The 20,029-nt window shown below is 45.8% G+C and overlaps 1 protein-coding gene across 1 annotated transcript in view; it reads left to right on the top strand.

Moving 5' to 3' along the window:
- Positions 1–18,073, top strand: part of LOC109378428 (myeloid cell surface antigen CD33-like) — a 26,408-nt gene extending 8,335 nt beyond the window's left edge. Inside the window, exons 5-7 of the mRNA XM_019634819.1 lie at positions 2,682–2,784; positions 17,050–17,130; positions 17,502–18,073. Of these exons, the coding sequence (XP_019490364.1) occupies positions 2,682–2,784; positions 17,050–17,122 (176 nt within the window). The 3' untranslated portion in view covers positions 17,123–17,130; positions 17,502–18,073. The remainder of the gene's footprint in view (positions 1–2,681; positions 2,785–17,049; positions 17,131–17,501) is intronic.
- The last annotated feature ends 1,956 nt before the right edge of the window (positions 18,074–20,029 follow it).

Raw genomic sequence — 20,029 nt, 5'->3', positions numbered from 1 at the left:
TTCCAAGTGAGTGATTTCTGCTATTTTGTCTTCTAAATCACTGATCCGATCCTCTGCTTCATCTAATCTACTGGTGATTCCTTCAAGTGTGTTCTTCATTTCAGTTATTGTATTGTTTAGTTCTACCTGGTTGTTTTTTATGATTTCTGTATCCTTCTTTATGTCCGCCTTAAGTTCTTGAAACATTCTTGTCATCATTGTTCTAAACTCTGTCTGTGAAAGGTTGGATACCTCTATTTCACTTAGCTGCATTTGTTGAGGTTTCTTCTGATCTTTTACTTGGGACATGTTTCTTTGTTTCTTCATTCTGGCTGTCACTCTGATTGCTTCGCTGTATTAGATCACCTAGAAAGAAAAAAGAAAAAAGAAAAGGAGGGGCTCTCTGCCCACTTTAATCTGCAGATCACTTGCTCAGCAATAGAGAGATTCTGGGCGACTCAGCACCAGCTGTTGGGGGGAAGGGCTCAGTGCATCATGCACTGACCTCCCTCTAGACTTGAAGCGAGCATCCCACAATTAGTTGCTGTGTGCTCTGGAACTGTGCTCACCACCAAAAATCCTCACAGGTTGTTGCAGGTTGTCTGCTGCTGCAAAAAAAAACCACTCTGTGGCCTGCAGAGGTAGGAGCTAGGACCCAGGGCCCAGGGTGCCCCTGGCAACACAGGTCTATGTGGGCAGTGCAGGCCCCCAAGGCACCACAGGGTGTGGTGAGTGGCCCCCACCAAGTCAGAGCAGCACGCACTCCTGCATCAGCAGCCAACCCACACAAACTCGCCTGGAAAGCCCTGGCTGAATCACGCTGGTGCACAGCTCGTGGCCCTACACTCCCAGCAAAACTCCCTGTCTCAGCTTGCTCCAATCAGCCACTCAAAGATCAGGCCAAGCAGCCCGACTGCCAATTGCCACCGAGACAACTCTGCACGTGCAGTGCGGAAATCAGGGCCCTAAGGCGAGTTGCACACTTCCGGGTCTCAATAAGTAGTCTGTTTTAGTCGGAGTGCACTTGCCCGGCATTTCCCTGGTTACACAGCACAAATAGTATGGAGGGTGGGGATCCAAGGCCGCATGCACACGCACGCTCGCATGCACCCATGCACTCCTGCGCCAATTCCAGCAGACCAATGCAGTCCCAGACCTGAGCCTCTGTGGGAGGGCCCAGCCCTGAAAAAATGGCAGCCTCCTGTGCACTACTCGTGTGCAAGCTCCACAGCAGGGGAACAATGGTCCCCAAAACCTCGAGCTCCTGTGCCAAAGGCACTCGGTTCAGTCCTTTCCGGAGGCTCCTGGGCTCCGCTCACAAAGATATTCCCTCCACCAGGAACCGGGTGAGTGCTCACCAGCGAGTGTGTCGGTTTGCCAGCTCCACTGTTTCTCCAACCGCCCCCAGCTTCACCGAGCCGAGCAAAGAGAGTCCTCACTATTTTCTACTTCCAGCTATCATAGAACTCCTCTTCCCCGCAACGTAACTCTGGGGTGGTGTGCACAGTGTGGGGCCAGAGTGTCTTGCCCCCAACTGGAGAAGCCTCCCCACCGTGAGGTGACCCTCACGGGGTTTGCCCTCTCTCGTCTCCGCCCCTCCTACTGGACTTGATGTGGCCTCCTCTTTAAGTCCTTCATTTAGAGGTTCTGCTCATCTAGGGTCCAGGGGACTTCCGAGGTTGAATATCTTATAAATTATTTGCAATTTTAGTGTGATCCTTGGAGGTAGTCGGCACAGCGTCTTTCTATTCCGCCATCTTACCAGAAGTCTGGACCTCTTCTTAATCATTTGAAGCAACCATTTTCACATTAAGAAACTCAGCTGTGGATAGTTGAAAATTTTTATTTCGGGCCAAATGATGGCTTTTTCCCCCGAGATTTTAATGGGGAATTAAGGGAGGGAACAGTGTTGGGGAATCAGGGAAGGGGAACAGACAAGTTGCTGTCCTTTGCTCTTCATTCTAGTGTAGAGGACGCCTGTTCACTGGCCTATGTTGGTATTATGATCATTGCGCTCTTCTTGGCTGAGGCAGTCGGCCGGCCATTGGACAGCCGCTCACGGTGGCTCACAGCAGCTCGTGTCAGCTCACACTGGCTGCCGAAAGCTCATGCTGGCTGCTGACCACTGATGGTAGCTTATGGCAGCCCAATGTAGCTCCATTGCAGCCTATGCCATTGTCAGTGACTCACGGCAACCGAGCTCCAGGTCGAGCTGTTATTCACAATTTTAGAGGGTACAGTGTCACTGGCAAATGTGGGATCCAAACTGGCGAGACTGGTGCTCAGAACTTGTGATCTTAAGCTAACTCTTTACCAACTGAGCCAATTGGCCGACCCTTTTGCCCATTTTTTAATTGGGTGATTGACTTTGTGTTGTTTAGTTGTAAGAATTCTTTATATATGCTGGGTACTAATCCTTATAAAATCTCTGATTAGCAAATATTTCCCCCCTTAAATGGGTTGGCTTTTCACTGTCTGCATAGTGTCAATTGATAAACAAGATGTTTTGTTTGATGAGGCCTGACTTCTGCAATTTATTCTGAGCCCAACTGCTGAAAGGTCATACCACGGGGAGGGGTGAAGGCATAGGTGGTCCCACAACCAGTGCTGCAGAAAGGCTGGAGGACAACAGCCAGAGTCCTACTGGGAGAGGAAGACACACAAGTCTGCAGTTGACCTGGTAAATTTGTCCTTGCCTCTAGTTCCTACAGGGAAATCAGGGCCCAGGGCAGAGGTGATGCTGGTGGCCATCGGGGAAGTGGCTGTCAAGACCCTGCTCCTCCTTCTCTGCCTCATCGTCCTCATGTGAGTTCTGGCCCAGGGAGAGGAGGCATGGGGAGGGCAGGGGGTATGTGACTGAGTCCCAGAATCAGGGCTGGGGGGACTCATGAATGTTAAGCAGGGATGACAGGAGTGAAGAGGAGGTGAGTGAGGATTCCACACAGGCATTCATGTGTGTGCTTCAGTTGGCGACTGTCCAGGATGGAGGTACCTGCTGTGCTCAAGGTGGTCTGCATGGCTAGACCGGCCTTTTCCCAACTCTCACTACCCCCAGATCCTGAACAGGGAACAAGGGGCTGGGTCTGCTGCCCACTGCACCCTTATCCAACCAGACTGAAAGAACCTAGTCTCTTCTCTCAGAGTGAGGTATCACAGGAGGAACAGGACCACATCCACAGGGGGCACGGAGGATGCAAACGCCATCCCGGGTTAATGTCTCAGGTGAGTGATGCAGGTGTCTCACCACCCAACATCCCACAGAAACCTTCTCCAGGATGACCTTCGGGATTTCTCTGCTCAACATGGCCAAAGCTGAGTTGTCCCCTTCCTTCCTCCCCATACCCACTCCTCTTCTGTGTTCTCTGTCATATGGGTGACACAGTGGCTCCCTCCTCTAAAGATGTGGTTCTCCACTTTGCCCTCCCTCATTCTTTTAATGCAATAAATCACTAAGTCTTCTTCATATTCCTCCTAATCACAGCTCACCATAATGCCCATTTCTTCCCCATCTTCACTCTGGTGGTTCCTGCCCCTTCACCTTTTCCTTGTGTCTGTGAACCCACCAACCTCCTGCCTCCATCTCACTCCTCAGCCCATTCTCCAGACAGTGTTTCCAGAGACCGTATCATTTGCTTCCTGAAAAGTATGACAGCGATGTTTCCTGTCTGTGGCCAGAGACGCAGGTGCAAACACCACAGGCTGGATTGGAGGGTCTGCTGTGGTCTGTCCCCTGCTGGACTCCCCACCAGATTCCACCACTACCTGCATCCCACACCATCTCCACACCCAGCCGGGACATTTGTGACTCTAGACTTATATGTGGAGTTCCTTCTCCTGAAATGCCCTTCCCTCCACATTCCTACATCCCCATGTGCTGATCATGCTTCAGTCTCAGTTAAAAGTCACCTTTATTGGAGTGTGAGTGTGTGTGTGTGTGTGTGTGTGTGTGTGTGTGATTCTTTATGGTTTTGAACAAAGTAAAATCAAGTCATCTATTTTTAGACTTCTTAAACAATTCAAATAGAACACCTACTATGTATGTGCCAGCATTGTTGCAGATGCCAAAAATGCAAGAGTGCACATGGCATCAAAAATTTGTCATCAAGGAGCTGTCATTCTAGAAACAAGAGTATAGATATACAAAGAAATGAATAAAAATATACTGGCATTTTGGGTGGTGATATGTGTTTGTGGAGGAATCACCTAAGAAAAGAATCAGGTGACACATGGGGGGACAATTCCCTACACCTGAGAGTGTGAAGAGTGATGTTTGAGCACAGACTTGGAGACAGTGAGAAAGCAGGTTCTGTGTTGCCTAACGGAGTTTACCCGGGAATGGGAAAACAGTGTCACAGCTCTGAGGCAGAAGCAGCCTGGCGTGTTGTGGGACAAGTGGTGCTGTGACAACACTGGAAGGCATAGCAGGGGGCTGCTGGGAGGGTGATCTCTCATGGACAACCCATGTGAGGCCTTGCAGGAAATGCAGGAATCCGGGAGCCTCGTAGGAGAGCAGAGACATGACAGAGCGCCCCTTGTAGCAGCATCCCCATGGCTGCTCTGATCACAATAGGCCAGAGTGTGTCCACAGCTGCAAACAGAGAGGGCATGGAGGGCAGGAGGTGATGGTGGTTGAACCAGGGAGGTAGAGGGGAGGCTGAGGTTTTACTTTTCCATATATTTTGCAGGTCAAATGGACTGAGTTCCCTATTGGATGTGGGATTGAGGGAAAGAGAAGAGCAGGGACGGTGCCCAGATGTTTCTCCCGAGCACCTGGAAGGATGGGGACGTGTTTCAAGGATGCAGACAGGAGGGTTTGGAGGGTGATGTTCTTTCTGAGCAGCCACTTGATACCGACTGACACTGTCAGTGAGAGAGCTGGATATGAGGAGAGGGGTCCTGGCTGGAGACGTGAACACACGCAGCCAGTGTAGGTGATGACAGTTGATGAAGTCAGACGAGGTGATAGCACATAGGGGAGAGAAGGCACAGGCAATACGTTGTCTCTGGTGATCCTGACAACAGTCGTTTCATGGTTGGTGGGAAAAGTGTGAAGATGTGACCTTGCTGACTCGGGAGAGACTGGAGGAGGGGATGGGAAGGGTGGTTACAGAGGAGCCTTTGAGAAATTTGGCTGCAAAGAGGGGCAGAGGAATGGGTCTGGTGAAGGAGGACTTGCTCTGGTGCTTCTCTGCATCCCCCAGCGGGGCTCACTGAATCCCCACCTGTACTGGTTTCCTGGGGCCACTGTAACAAATGAACACACACTTGGTGTCTTGAAAAAAGGGAAATTTATTTCCTCAATTCTGGGGGCCAGAAATCTGTGTAGGGAGGAAAAATATCTTCCCCCTCTGCCCTTCTACATTCTCAACTGAGACCCTTGCAACAAAGAAAGATTTGATGCCATGTCTTGGGGTAATGAGTCCTGAACTCCATCACCGAAATCAGTTTACTGGCAGCAGTCAGGGTTGTTGTTTGGGATGTACTTGTTCCAGAATCCACACCTGACTTCCTCTAGGTGAAGTCGCTGCCGGATCTCCCTGGCTTGTGGCTGCATGACTGCTCTGTCTCTGTGGTCACATTGCCTCATCCTGCTCTGTGTGTAGTCACCGCTGCCTCTCTCTTAAAAGACACTTGTGTCTAGTATTAGTGACTAACCCTGATAGTCTAGGATGATCTCCACATCAAGATCCTTACCTTAATCCCATCTGTACACACCCCTTTTCCTTATCAGGGGACATTTGCAGGTACCAGGGACTAAGACCTGGATATCTTTGGGTGGCCATTATTTAGCCCACTGGACTGATCATGTGACCTTTTGCCCCCCTGAATGTCTCCATCTTGCCTCCAGATCTTGCTTACTCTGCTTTTTCATGTCCAGATAACTAGTGGGTCACCTCATGAGTGACTCATGATTTTAGGGAACAGTAGCTTGCTCTTCTGTAAAAGCCAATATTAAGAGAGCTACTAGAAAATATTAAATCTGAAAGAAAAAAATCTGTAAATATATACTTGATCAATGACTTGTATGCAAATACACAGGACTCTCAAACAAAACAGTATGTAACAAACAAGGAAATAAAATCAATTGTTTAAAAAAAAAAACCTCACTCAACAACAAAAAGCAAACAACTCTATTTAAAAATTGGCAAAGGACATTTACTAGACATTTACCTGAACTTATACAAAAGGAAAATACACATGGGAATAATGAATCAAGTTTTCGAGAAGGATGGTGGTGACAGTCTCACACCAATGTGGCTGTACTGAACACCACAGACCCAGATAATTAAAAATAGTTAAAATGATAAAGTTTTATTATGTATATTTTACCATAATAATAATAAAAACAGAGGCCAAGGATGTAATCAGCAAATTCACCAAAGAAGAAAAATAATGGCAACTAAGCACATGGAAACATGCTCCACACCACTTCTTAGGACATTATAGATTGAAACCATGATGACATACAATGGAATACTACTTAGCAATAAAACATTACAAACTATAGATACATACAACTGGGATTAACTTCCAAAGTATTGTGCTCAGTGAGAGAATATAGACACAGATGAGTACATTTCTAGAACTTCTCCTATAGACAGAATTAATTCACCATGATGGAGAGTGTACCAGTGCTTACCTGGGGCTAGAGGTGGGTGTGATGAGCTACAAAGGTGTGTGGAAAGCTCTTTGGGGTGGTGGAAATATTTTATATCCTGATTGTGGAGGTCTACATTTGTTAAAATTCACAGAAATGCATATTTCAAGTCGGTACAGTTTATTTCATGTAAATTATAAGTTCTTTAAAGAAACACAGTGAGAAGTCACAGAAGCTTTTCATCTATGAACATGGTATAACTTTCTTTACTATACATCCAACTGTGTTGGGCTTTCTATTATGTGCTACATTCTTACTTTTTTTTTAACAACCTAGAAAAAAATATCATTTTCTTATGGGCGACTCATTTCCTTATACATTAAATGAGGGCCTAAAGTCTCTCTATGTTAATAAGACTGAAGGACCATATATCTAGACACTAGCGTGTTTGAAAGATTTTACAAATACATCATGGAAAATACTTTTATGTCACTGGGGTCAAGAATTTTCAGTGACACACAGAGTGAGATGAAAATCCACATTTGCTGAACCTAAACTTTTAATTGTTGCTGCATATTCCATTCAGGTTTTCCAGAAATATGATATTTTTGAGCTACATTTAACTGTGATAAGCAGACTTTCTTCAACAACTCTTACTTATTTTTACTTTATGTAGAAATTAGACCCTTCAGAGTCCCAGAAAGGATTTGAGGTGACTTACAATTTTATAGTACTTCCAAGGTAGCAATATTTTTAATGAAGAACTGAAATCACCTAGAAAAAATGACATAATTATACAAGGAATCTAGAATGAACCTATTTCTGAAATTATGTACTAAACATAACCCTGAGATTCCTGGCAGCCAATGCAACAAGGGAAATGTCAAATATCATTGTCTGTTAAAAGAAAGTATATAGTTTACTTAAAAATGGCAAATATCTTATTGCTAAAGGTTGGGAGAAACATATCCCATATGGAAACCACATTGCATAACAGAACGAGAAATGCCTTTAATGCATTTCTTTATTCACAACTTTGTTATTGAGCAAGTACTTGGAGAACTTGAGGCACATGTTTCACATGACAGGAAATGCTAATCTGTGTGATGAGGAAGTAAACCAGTCTCTCCAGTTCAAACAGCACTGAATCGTGGGAATCACAGAAAGAGCTTCCTGTGCACTGGCTCACAGACCATGTGTTCTCTCTTTGTTTTACATGAAGTGCCACATCATTTTATTTCAGAGATGCCATTGAAATGTCAAGAATCAGTATATTAAATGTAAAAGCAAAACTCACTGATAATTTTAGAAATTACCCAGTATGCTAGCAGAATACAGGGTAATCTCACCAGTGACTGCAACTCTAAAGCCTGGCAGTTGCATGTGTTTGGGGAGGAAGTGACGTCACTGAATGGGAGCATGTCACTGGCATAGACCAGTTCCATCGTATCCCTCCTTGTGTCCAGCCAACCAACACTTAGATGCTCACTGAGTGTTTAGTGGACGGATGGATGCTGTCTTCACTTCACCTGGGACCTTCTTATTTCTTCTGACCCAGATGCTCACACAAATGCTAAAATCCTACACTTCGCAGGACCAATAACCTGAGGTTCTGGGTGAGACTGTGACCCTCCAGGTCAAGGCAGCAGTTTACTGGCTCTGTGGTGCAGACAACACTGCTCAGAACAGCCCCTCAAATGGGAGGACCTTAGGAGACTCCCATGTCCTCAGAGGTCCTGGTCCTTCTCTGGTGCTGGAGGGAAGCCCCTGTGAGGGTAAGGACCTGAGTCCTGCCCCCTGTCTGCTCCTCTCTGGGTGGGTCTCTGGGTCTCTGGTCTGTGGGGCGTTCACCCTCAGTGCTTAGGGGGAACGAGTTTCATCTCCGAGGTTCCTCTTCTGTGAACGGGGAGGCCCCGTGTCCACCCGAGGTTCCTGGTCTCCCAACCTCCATTCTACGGGCTTCCTTCTCTTTTCTCCCACAGGAGCCCAGAAACCCTCCATGTCACAGATGCTGCCGCTGCTGCTGCCCCTGCTGTGGGCAGGTGAGTGGATGAGGGGAGGGGTGGTGGGGTGGGAGCTCTGCTGATCCTCTTTTCCCCACAGGGTCCCTGGCTCAGTATAAAGGATATCGGCTGACAGTGTAGGAGTCTGTGACGGTGCAGGAGGGCCTGTGTGTATTCGTGCCTTGCAATGTCACCTATCCCTGGGACAACAGGAGAGACTCTATCCCAGCTCATGGCTCCTGGTTCCGGGAAGGGCCCATTGAAAAGCAAGATGCCGCAGTGGCCACAAACAAGCCAGGTCGCAAAGTGCAGGAGGAGACCCAGGGCCGATTCTACCTCCTCGGAAACCCTCAGACCTATAACTGCTCCCTGGACATCAGAGATGCCAGGAGGAATGATTATGGAAAATACTTTTTTCGGCTTGAGAGAGGGCAAACCAGGTCATGGAATTACAGATCTAACTTGCTCTTCGTGCATGTGACACGTAAGGAATGCACCCCAGCATAGGCCATAGCGGAACGGCATGGGGGTTCAGGACAGGGCGGGGAGGGAACCCCTTCTGGGCGGGTGCTAGGGTTCCAGCGTGTCTGGTCTCAGAGGGAGGAATTGGACCAAAGCCTGAGGCTTCTCTCAGGGCCACACCTGGGACCTTCCCTTCTGATCCCGTGTCTCCCCCTCTCACCAGCCCTGACCCATACACCCCACATCAGCATCCCGGGAACCCTGGAGTCCGGCCTCCCCAGAAACCTGACCTGCTCTGTGCCCTGGGCCTGTGAGCGGGGCACGCCTCCCATCTTCTCCTGGATCTCAGCTGCCCTCATCTCCCTGGGCCCCAGGACCCATTTCTCCTCCGTGATCACCCTCACCCCTCAGCCCCAGGACCACAGCACTAACCTCACCTGTTAGGTGAAGTTCCCTGCAGCTGGTGTGACCGTGGAGACAACCATCCAGCTCAACGTCACCTGTGAGTGTTGGGCCAGGAAACCTGGGTTCTTGAAGGAGTTAGGGGGCCAAGGGGTCTGGTGGGAACACTTGGTGTTTTTGTTCTGGAGGCCTGGCTGAATAGGAGACCCAGAGGACACAAGCTTATCCATTCTGCATTTCAGTGCCTCTGGGTGTGTGGAGGGTGGTGCTTACATGAACCTAATCCCATACATCCCACTAAAGAGGGAACTCCTCTATTCTTGTTCTAGGTGCCCCACAGAACCCCAAATTTGGTGTCTGCCTAGGAGACGGCTCAGGTAGGAAGGAGCCTCTTGTCCATGTGACACTGACTGAATGGGGGGGGTCTCTGCCAAATGGATTCAGAGCTAAACTTTCAGAGTTCAAATGGTGAGGGTGGGGCCTGATACATGAAAGGCCCCCATCTGTTGTCTTCCCCCATATTCTTCTATTGCTCTTCTGCCATGGTGACCCCCACACCCTCTTCTCCCTGCCCATCTTAAACGATGCTCTTTATCTTTCTCCCATCACAAATTCTTTTGGGCATTTTCAAGTAGACTTTATTTTTTAGAGCAGTTTAGGTACAGTAAAATTGAGCAGAAGGTAGAGAGGTGTCCCTTATACCTACTGCACCCTCCCTCACATGCACTGCCCCCCCACTGTCAACACCGCTCGCCAGAGGGGACATTTATTACAATCAATGAACCTACAGTGACATGTCCATTCTCACCCAAATCTATAACTTATGTTAGAGTTCACTCTTAGTGTTGGACACTCTGTGGGTTATCAAGCAGTAGTCTCACAGCTCCAAAAATCTCTTTGGGCTTTTTTTTTTAAAAGATTTTTTATTGGGAAGTTGGGGGATGGGAACAGCACTGGGGAATTGGGAGAAGGGGAAGTTGCTGTCATTTTGTTCTTCAGTCTAGTTGTAGAGGACATTGCTTCACTGGCCTACGTTGGCACCATCATTGCGCTCTGCTCTGGCGAGGCAGATCAGTCGCCGGCTTCTGGACGGCCGCTCACTGCGGCTGCTAGCCGCTCACGCTGGCTGCTGGCTACACACAGTAGCCCATGGCAACCCACTGCCACAGGGACTGCAGCCTCCGCCGTCACCCGTGACTCACAGCAGCCCAGCTCCAGGTTGAGCTGTTGTTGAGCATCTTAGCTGTGGAGGGCAGTGTCACTGGCCCTCATATGTGGGATCCGAACCGGGGCCCTCTGGCGTCCCAAGCCAGTTCTTAACCATCGCGCCACTCGGCCGGCCCTCTTTGGGCTTTTTTTAAAAAAAGATTTTATTGGGGAATTGGGGAAGGAAACAGTTTTGGTGAATTGGAGAATTGTGTTTTTCCAGGACCCATCAGCTCCACATCAAGTTGTCCTTCAATCTTAGTTGTGGAGGGCCCAAGCTCAGCTCCAAGTCCAGTTGCCGCTTTCAATCTAGTGGGGGTGCAGTCCGCCATCCCATGCGGAAGTCAAACCAGCAACCTTGTTATTAAGAGCACACGCTGTCACCAGCTCAGCGGCAGCTCAGCTTGAGCACAGCTCCCTGGCTCATGTGGGAATCAAACTGGTGACCCTGTTGCTCAGAGCTCGCTCTTTTAACCAACTGCATCACCTGGCCAGCCATCACTGGGCTGTGTTTTGACTGTTAATCCCCCCAGCCCTCACCCTGATCTGCCTGTGGAGCCTGCAATTGGCTTCCCCACATTAGACAGTGACACTGTTTGGGCTTCTCAGCAGTGCCCATCAGACTGCTGACAAGTGATACCCAGAGACACATCCCTGACCCCAGGTGATGGGCTTGCAGGAGGTATGGCCAGAAAGAACATGGAGAGCTATCTGGGTCTCATCTGAAGGGCTGAGAACCTCCCCTTTTTCACCCCCTTCTGGGGCATAAAAGACCACATTTGATCCTGAGTGACCGGGCTGGTGGAGGCCAGGAGAGGAGATTCCAACACTCTCCCAGGAAGGGAGGAGGGACGAGGTCTTTCAGCATCTCACATGGTGTGTGTGTGTGTGTGTGTGTGTGTGTGTGTGTAATGCCTATGTGACCCTGAGCCTCAAGGTCCTGTTGCAGCCAGGTCGGGGTCTGCTGTGGAGAGACTTTAGATTGAGAAGAACCTGTGTACTAGAAGAGATGGCGTTTGCTGGACAGGAGTTGGACAGGAGGTGTCACATAGACCATGTCCTTCATCCTGCAGTGGGAAAACTGGGGGCTGAGCCCTGGATGGGAGGAGAGGGGCACCCTTCCTTTCATGCTTGAAGGAGGATTCTTATGCCCACTCATCAAGACTGGAGTTCTCATTATCACTTTGCCTATTCAGGGTCATTGTGATTTTTTATTGATAAAAATAAGTAGCAGAATTCTCATGTGATCACGTGTAGATAAACATCAGTTGGTATTTTCTCTGCCTTCCTGATATCATAATTTATTAGCAAATTTGAAGTATAAAAATTTGACCTGAACCCTAGTAACTTCTTTTTTCTTAATTTAGTGGTGTGACATTTGTTGACAAGGTTACATGGGTTTCAGGCGTACAGTTCTGTAATGCACCATCTGTGTATTGCATTGTATATTCACCACCCAATGTCAAAAGTCCTTCTATCAGCAAGTATTATTTGATCTCCCTTACCCTCTTCTACCTCTCTCCAACCCTCCTTACCCTCTGGTAACCACAGACTGTTGTCTGTGTCTTTGAGTTTCTGCTTGTTTGTTTGTTGTGTTCATTTGTAGCTTTCAGTTTTATATCACACATATGTATGAAATGATATGGTTCTCGACGTGGCATCATACATAGTTATTACAATGTTATTGACCATATTCCCCATGCTGTACTACATCACATGCCTATTTTGTAAGTGCCAATTTGTACTTATTGTTTCCTTCTCCTTTATAACGTACTCCCTCAACCCCCCCACCCTCAATCTGGCAACCATCAGTTTGTTCTTTCTGAGTCCGTTTCTATGTTGTTTTTTCACTTATTTTGCTTTTTAGAGTTCATGTATAAGTGAAATAATATGGTATTTGCCTTTTTCTGTACGACTTATTTCACTTAGCATAGTACCCTCTAGGTCCATCCATAACAAATGGATTGATTTTGTTCTTTTTTATGGCCCAGTGATATTCCATTATTCATATTTATCACCTCTCTTTATCCTTTCGTTTATTGGTGGGCACTTAGGTTGCTTCCATATCTTGACTGCTGTAGATAATACAATGTGAATATAGGGACGGATATATCTTTTCAAATTAGTGTTTTGGATTTCTTCATATCAATACCCAGAAGTGGAACTGCTGGGTCATACTTGTAACTCAATTTAATTTTTTGAGAAACCTCCATAGTGTTTCCCATAGTGGCTGCACCAATTTACAATCCCACCAACAGAGCACAAAGCTTCCCTGTTCTCCACATCCTCACCAACACTTGTTTGTTGATTTATTGATGACGGCCATTCTGTAAGGTGATATCTCATAGTGGTTTTAATTTTGCATTTCTCTGATGATTAGTGGCGTGTCTTTTTAGCAGAGCATCTTTTTTATATGTCCATTGGCCATTTGTATGGCCTCTTAGAGATATGTCTCTTCAGGTCTTCTGCTTATTTTTAATAGGATTCTTTGCTTTTCTGGTGTTAAGTTGTATGAGTCATTTATATATTTTGAATAGTAACCTCTTATTGATGTATCATTGATGAATATCTTCGCCCTTTCAGTAGATCATCTTTTTGTTGTGCCAATGGTTTCCTTTGCTGTGAAAAACTTTTTAGTTTGATGTAGTCCTTTTTGTTTATATTTTTTATTCCCCCCCCCCTTGTTCAAGGAGATATATCCAAAAGAAATATTACTAAGAGCAATGTCAAAGAGTTTGCTGCCTATGTTTTCTTCTCAAAGTTTTATAGTTTCGGGTCTGGAAGCCACTTTTTGATAGTAAGAACTTGGCCTCTCTTTGATTTGACTGTCAGGAAGCTCAAGAGCCAAATTTGAAATTCATGTTTAACATCCATCCTGACCGGCATACTTACCTTTCTTTTTAAGTATATTTTTCCTAGGACACATATCCTGTATCTACCATTATTGTATATGTTCAGGTAGTAAGATACCTCAAGTCCTTGGTGAAATAAGTCATGGTATAAATTGTCTGTAGATCAAGTGTTTGAAATTCAGAACTCTACAAACACTTTTGATAAATAACAAGTAGCTATTTGTTAGTAAAATGCTTCTAAATTTTATGTTTATTTTATTTCTAATTTTTATTCCAATTTTTATGTGTATTTTAAAATTGTGTATTATAACTATATTATTCAGAACTAGGGAACATAGGAAATCATTGTTTGGAATTGCATCCCAAAGTCTAATTCTAAAAGCAAGTTTGTGCCTTCAATGGCTATATAATATGTATATTTGGAATCTGATTTTAAAAGTGACCAAAAACTTACTCGTGCAAAGCCATAAATATAGTTCCTTAAACCATCATTTAGAGACATATTCTAGTTTCAAATTCATAAGTTGCCTTTGCTGAGTTTACAGTTTATGTTTTTAGGCTTTAAGTTAGGAAGTGAAATCGTCTGAAATCCGAACTCTATTCTGATTCACATATCTCCTCTTGAAATATAATAGATAATAGTGGTGCATATGATGCATTTCTGGAGGCTTTGAATTTGGAGTTTTCCTTAATTTTTAGATTTGTCCTTGATCAACTAATTTTTCATTTCTGTAATCAGACAATAATACCTGTCTTCATACAGAAAGTTGGACCAATGTTCTCTTGAGATTCTTTTCATCTCCAGGTTTTAATATGCTGTTGTAGGGCTATATTGCAGTTGTAGACTTATATTATTAATGAAAATAAGAGTATCAGAATTTGATTTAATCTCTAGTTCAAGGTTCACATTTTATCTTGTTATGTGAACAAAAGAAATCACTTAATATTTCTGTGCTTAGGTTCCCATGTCCATAAAATAGTTAATAATACTTGTTTTTTGCAACACTAACTAGTTAATAAATAAACATGTAGCCTCCTTTTTATAAAAGTTTGTATTCTATAAAATTCATTTGTAAGCTGATTGCTGGGAGCTTACTCAGATTTCCAGGCAGGTAAATGCTAAAGAATGGCTAAGTTGCTCAGTTAGCTTCTAGATGTCTATTTGACACAGAGCATAAGTGGGAAGAGTGCATCTGCATAAAAATAGTAGAAGATGGTTTTCAATACTGGTAATAAAGTCATAAAAATTAAATGAATTTTGGTTGCCTTGTACCATACTAAGATTTTATAAACACTGATGGAAAATTAAAAAAAAAAAGATTGGAGTTTACCCAAGTCTCTCTTGTTTGCAGGGTTTAGGGCTTCAACATATAAATTTAAGGGGAACACAATTCAGTTCCTAGCAAAGTTTAATAAGAAGATAATAGTATTCAATACCTTGTGTACCCCCCTTCTTGGTTATCTTTCCAAAAATAATCTATGCATATACATTAAAAAACGCACACGTATGTACACACCATATTATGCACATTGCTCTGAGGCTTTTAGAAAAACTTTTCATTGTGGTGTAATTCAGATTTACATGGTACAGAATTTCCAAAAATCCCTCATCATTAGAGGCTTCCATCACCATGGTGCATTTGTCACAGCTAAGAAAGTGACATTGGTACATTATGAAGTAAACCCCCTTTTTTCTCAAACTTAGTATATCTTGTAGGTCTTCCTGGGTCTGTATTTAGGAAACCTTTCACTTTTATTGAGGACTCCATGGTTTCCCATCTGGAAGTATATTATACTATGAAACACTTAATTGATCCCCCATTGGTGGAAAAATGTGGTGTTTTCAGTTTTCCCTAAAACAAATAGTACTGCAATGAATTACTTGTGCAAACATTCCCCATGTATGTATGTGTGACTGGAAAAAAATTTCCTAAGGAAGGGTGTCCTGGATCAAAGGGTATGTTTGTAGTTTCTCCAGATAATGCCAAATCCTGCTTCATGAAGCTGTTCTGTTGATACTCTCCCCTGCAGTGCACCTGTCCCCCTGCTGAGATTTTGTCCTTGCTGACATGCAAAGCAAATTCACTATCGTTTTAATTCGCATTATCATTTTGTGAATAGGTTGAGTCTCATTATGTTTAAGGAAAATTTATATTTCTTTGTGGACATCTTCTTAATCATTTGAAGCAACTCTTTTCACATTAAGAAAATCAGCTGTGTGATAGTTGAAAATTTTTATTTGTGGCCTAATGATGGCTTCTTTTTTTTTAAAGATTTTATTGGAGAACTGGGTGAGGAAACAGCATTGGAGAATCAGGGAAGGGGAACAGACAAGTTACTGTACTTTTGTTCTTCAATCTAGTTGTGGAGAACGCATCTTCACTGGCCTATGTTGGTATTGTGATCACTGCGCTCTTCCAAGCTGAGGCATTCGGTCGTCGTCCATTGGACGGTGGCTCACGGTGGCTCATGGCAGCTCACAGCAGCTCACACTGGCTGCTTGCCGCTCATGCTGGCTGCTGGCCACTGATGGTGACTTACGGCAGCCCACTGCAACCCCATTGCAGCCTACGCCATTGTCAGTGACTCATGGCAGCCAAGCTCTTGGTCAAGCTGTTATTCAGGATCTTAGAGCGTGCAGCGTCACTGACCCATGTGGTATCCAAACTGGCAGCACTGGTGCTCAGAACTCGTGCTTTTTAAGTTAACTCTTAACCAAGTGAGTCAATTGGCCGGCACCTTTGCCCAGTTTTTAATTGGGTGATTGGCTTTGTGTTGTTTAGTTGTAAGAATTCTTTATATATGCTGGGTACTAATTCTTATCAGATCTCCGATTAGGAAATATATCCTTCATTAAATGAGTTGGCTTTTTACTGTCTGCATAGTGTCAATTGAAAACAGGACATTTTGTTTGATGAGGTCCAACTTGTGCATTTTTTTCTGAGTCCAACTGCTGAAAGGTCAGAGCATGGGGAGGGGTGAAGGCATGGATGGTCCCACAACCAGTGCTGCAGAAAGGCCCGGAGGACAACAGCCAGAATCCTACTGGGAGAAGAAGATACACAGAGCTGCAGTTGACCCGGTGAATCTGTCCTTGTCTCTAATTCCTACAGGGAAATCAGGGCCCAGGGCAGAGGTGATGCTGGTGGCCATCGGGGAAGTGGCTGTCAAGACCCTGCTCCTCCTTTTCTGCCTCATCATCCTCATGTGAGTTCTGCCCAGGGAGAGGGGAGGCATGGGGAGGGCAGGGGGCAAGTGACTGAGTCCCAGAATCAAGGCTTAAGTGAGCCAAACAAATTGCAGCAGGAATGACAGGAGGTGAAGGGGAGGTGGGTGAGGATTCCACGCGGGCAGTCATGTGTGTGCCCCAGTCGGCGAATGTCCAGGATGGGGGCACCAGCTGTGCTCAAGGAGGTCTGTGTGGCTAGACCCGCCCTTGCCCATCTCTGTCTCCTCCCCAGGTCCTGAACAGGGAACAGACAGCTGGGACTGCTGCCCACTGCACCCTGATCCAACCAGACTGAAAGGCCCTGGTCTCTTTTTTTAGAGTGAAGTATCACAGGAGGCACAGGACCACATCTTCAGGGGGCACAAAGGATGCAAACTCCCTCCCGGATTAGTGTCTCAGGTGAGTGATGCAGGTGTCTCAACACCAAATATTCCACAGACACCTCTTCCAGCATGATCCCTGAGATTTCTCTGCTCAAAATGGCATAAGCAGAGCTGTCCCTTTCCTTCCTCCCCATACCTAATCCTCTTCTGAGTTCTCTGTCATACGAATGACACAGTGGCTCCCTCCTCTAAAGGTGTAGTTCTCCACTTTGCCCTCCCTCCTTCTCTCTGATCCAATAAATCACTAAGACTACTTCATATGCCTCCTAGTCATAGCTCACCATAATGTCTGTGTCTTCCCCATCCTCACTCTGGTAGTTCCTGCCACTTCATCTTTTCCTTGTGTCTGTGAACCCACCAATTTCCTGCCTCCATCTCACTCCTCAGCACAGGCTTTCACACAATGTTTCCAGGGACTGTATTGTTCGCATCCTGAAAAGTATGACAGCGATGTTTCCTGTCTGTGACCAGAGACTCAGGTGCAAACACCACCGGCTGGATTGGAAGGTCTGCTGTGGTCTGTCCCCTGCTGGACTCCCCACCAGATTCCACCACTCCCTGCATCCCACACCAGCTCCACACCCAGCTGTGCTGTTTGTGACTTTAGACTCATATGTGCAGTTCCTTCTCCTGAAATGCCTTTCCCTCCCCATTTCTACATCCCCAAGTGCTAATCACGCTTCAGGCTCTGTTAAAAGTCACCCCTATTGAGTGTGTGTGTGTGTGTGTGTGTATAATTCTTTATTGTTTTAGCAAAGGAAAATCAAGTCATCTATTTACATATAGACTTCTTCAGCAAGTCAAGTGAACACTTACTAAGTGCCAGCATTGTTGTAGGTGACAGAAATGCAAGAAGGCACGTGGTATAAAAATTTGTCATTGAGAAGCTGTCATTCTGGAAACAAGAAGATAGAAACACAAAGAAATGAATAAAAGTATTCTGGCATGTTGGATGGTGATATGTGTTTGTGGAGGAATCACCTAAGGAAAGAATCAGGTGACACATTGGGAACAACCTTCCACACCTGAGAGTGTGAAGAGTGATGTTTGAGCACAGGGTTGGAGACGGTGAGAAAGCAGGTTCTGTGTTGGCCTAATGGAGATCACTTAGGAAGATAGGAAAGCAGTGTCACAGCTCTGAGGCAGAAACAGCCAGGCATCTTGTGGGACAAGTGGCTCTGTGACAGCACAGGGAGGCATAGGAGGGGGCTGCTGGGAGGGTGTCCCCTCATGGAAAACCCATGTGAGGCCTTGCAGGAGATGCAGGAATCTGGGAGCCTCGAAGGAGAGCAGAGACATGACAGAGCGCCCCTTGTAGCAGCATCCCCATGGCTGCTCTGATCACAATAGCCCAGAATGTGACCACGGCTCAAAACAGAGAGGGCATGGAGGGCAGGAGGTGATGGCGGTTGAACCAGGGAGGTGGAGGGGAGGCCGAGGTTTTACTTTTGTATATTTTGAAGGTCAAGTTGACTGAATTTTCTATTGGATGTGGGGATTGAGGGGAAGAGAAGAACGGGGACGGTGCCCAGATGTTTCTGCCGAGCACCTGTAAGAGTGGGGACGTGTTTCATGGACGCAGACAGGAGGGTTTGGGGGGTGATGTCCTTTCTGAGCAGCCACTTGATGCCGACTGGGGCTTCCAGTGAGAGAGCTGGATATTAGGAGAGGGGTCCAGGCTGGAGACGTGAACACGCACAGTGTAGGTGATGACGCCTGATGAAGTCAGAAGAGGTCTGATGACACATGGAAGAGAGAAGGCACAGGCAACACGTTGTCTCTGGTGATCCTGACAACAGTTGTCTCATAGTTGGTGTGAAAGGTCTGAATATGTGACGGAGCTGACTCAGGAGATCCAGGAGGAGGGGGATGGGAAGGGTGGTTACAGAGGAGCCTTTGAGGAATTTGGCTGCAAAGAGGGACAGAGGAATGGGTCTGGTGAAGGAGGACTTGCTCTGGTGCTTGTCTGCATCCCCCAGCGGGGCTCACTGAATCCCCACCTGTACTGGTTTCCTGGGGCCACTGTATCAAATGAACACAGACTTGGTGTCTTGAAAAAAGGGAAATTTATTTCCTCAGTTCTGGTGGCCAGAAATCTGTGTAGGGAGGAAAAATATCTTCTCCCTCTGCCCTTCTACGTTCTCAACTGAGACCCTTGCAACAAAGAAAGATTTGATGCCATGTCTTGGGGTAATGAGTCCTGAACTCCATCACCGAAATCAGTTTACTGGCAGCAGTCAGGGTTGTTGTTTGGGATGTACTTGCTCCAGAATCCACATCTGACTTCCTCTAGGTGAAGTCGCTGCCGGATCTCCCTGGCTTGTGGCTGCATGACTGCTCTGTCTCTGTGGTCACATTGCCTCATCCTGCTCTGTGTGTAGTCACCGCTGCCTCTCTCTTAAAAGACACTTGTGTCTAGTATTAGTGACTAACCCTGATAGTCTAGGATGATCTCCACATCAAGATCCTTACCTTAATCCCATCTGTACACACCCCTTTTCCTTATCAGTGGACATTTGCAGGTACCAGGGACTAAGACCTGGATATCTTTGGGTGGCCATTATTTAGCCCACTGGACTGATCATGTGACCTTTTGCCCCCCTGAATGTCTCCATCTTGCCTCCAGATCTTGCTTACTCTGCTTTTTCATGTCCAGATAACTAGTGGGTCACCTCATGAGTGACTCATGATTTTAGGGAACAGTAGCTTGCTCTTCTGTAAAAGCCAATATTAAGAGAGCTACTAGAAAATATTAAATCTGAAAGAAAAAAATCTGTAAATATATACTTGATCAATGACTTGTATGCAAATACACAGGACTCTCAAACAAAACAGTATGTAACAAACAAGGAAATAAAATCAATTGTTTAAAAAAAAACCTCACTCAACAACAAAAAGCAAACAACTCTATTTAA

This window comes from Hipposideros armiger, unplaced genomic scaffold, assembly GCF_001890085.2.
Source record: "Hipposideros armiger isolate ML-2016 unplaced genomic scaffold, ASM189008v1 scaffold_1976, whole genome shotgun sequence".
NCBI lineage: Eukaryota > Metazoa > Chordata > Mammalia > Chiroptera > Hipposideridae > Hipposideros > Hipposideros armiger.
The sequence above is the reverse complement of the archived record's forward strand: the minus strand, read 5'-3'. Positions and strand labels throughout refer to the sequence as shown.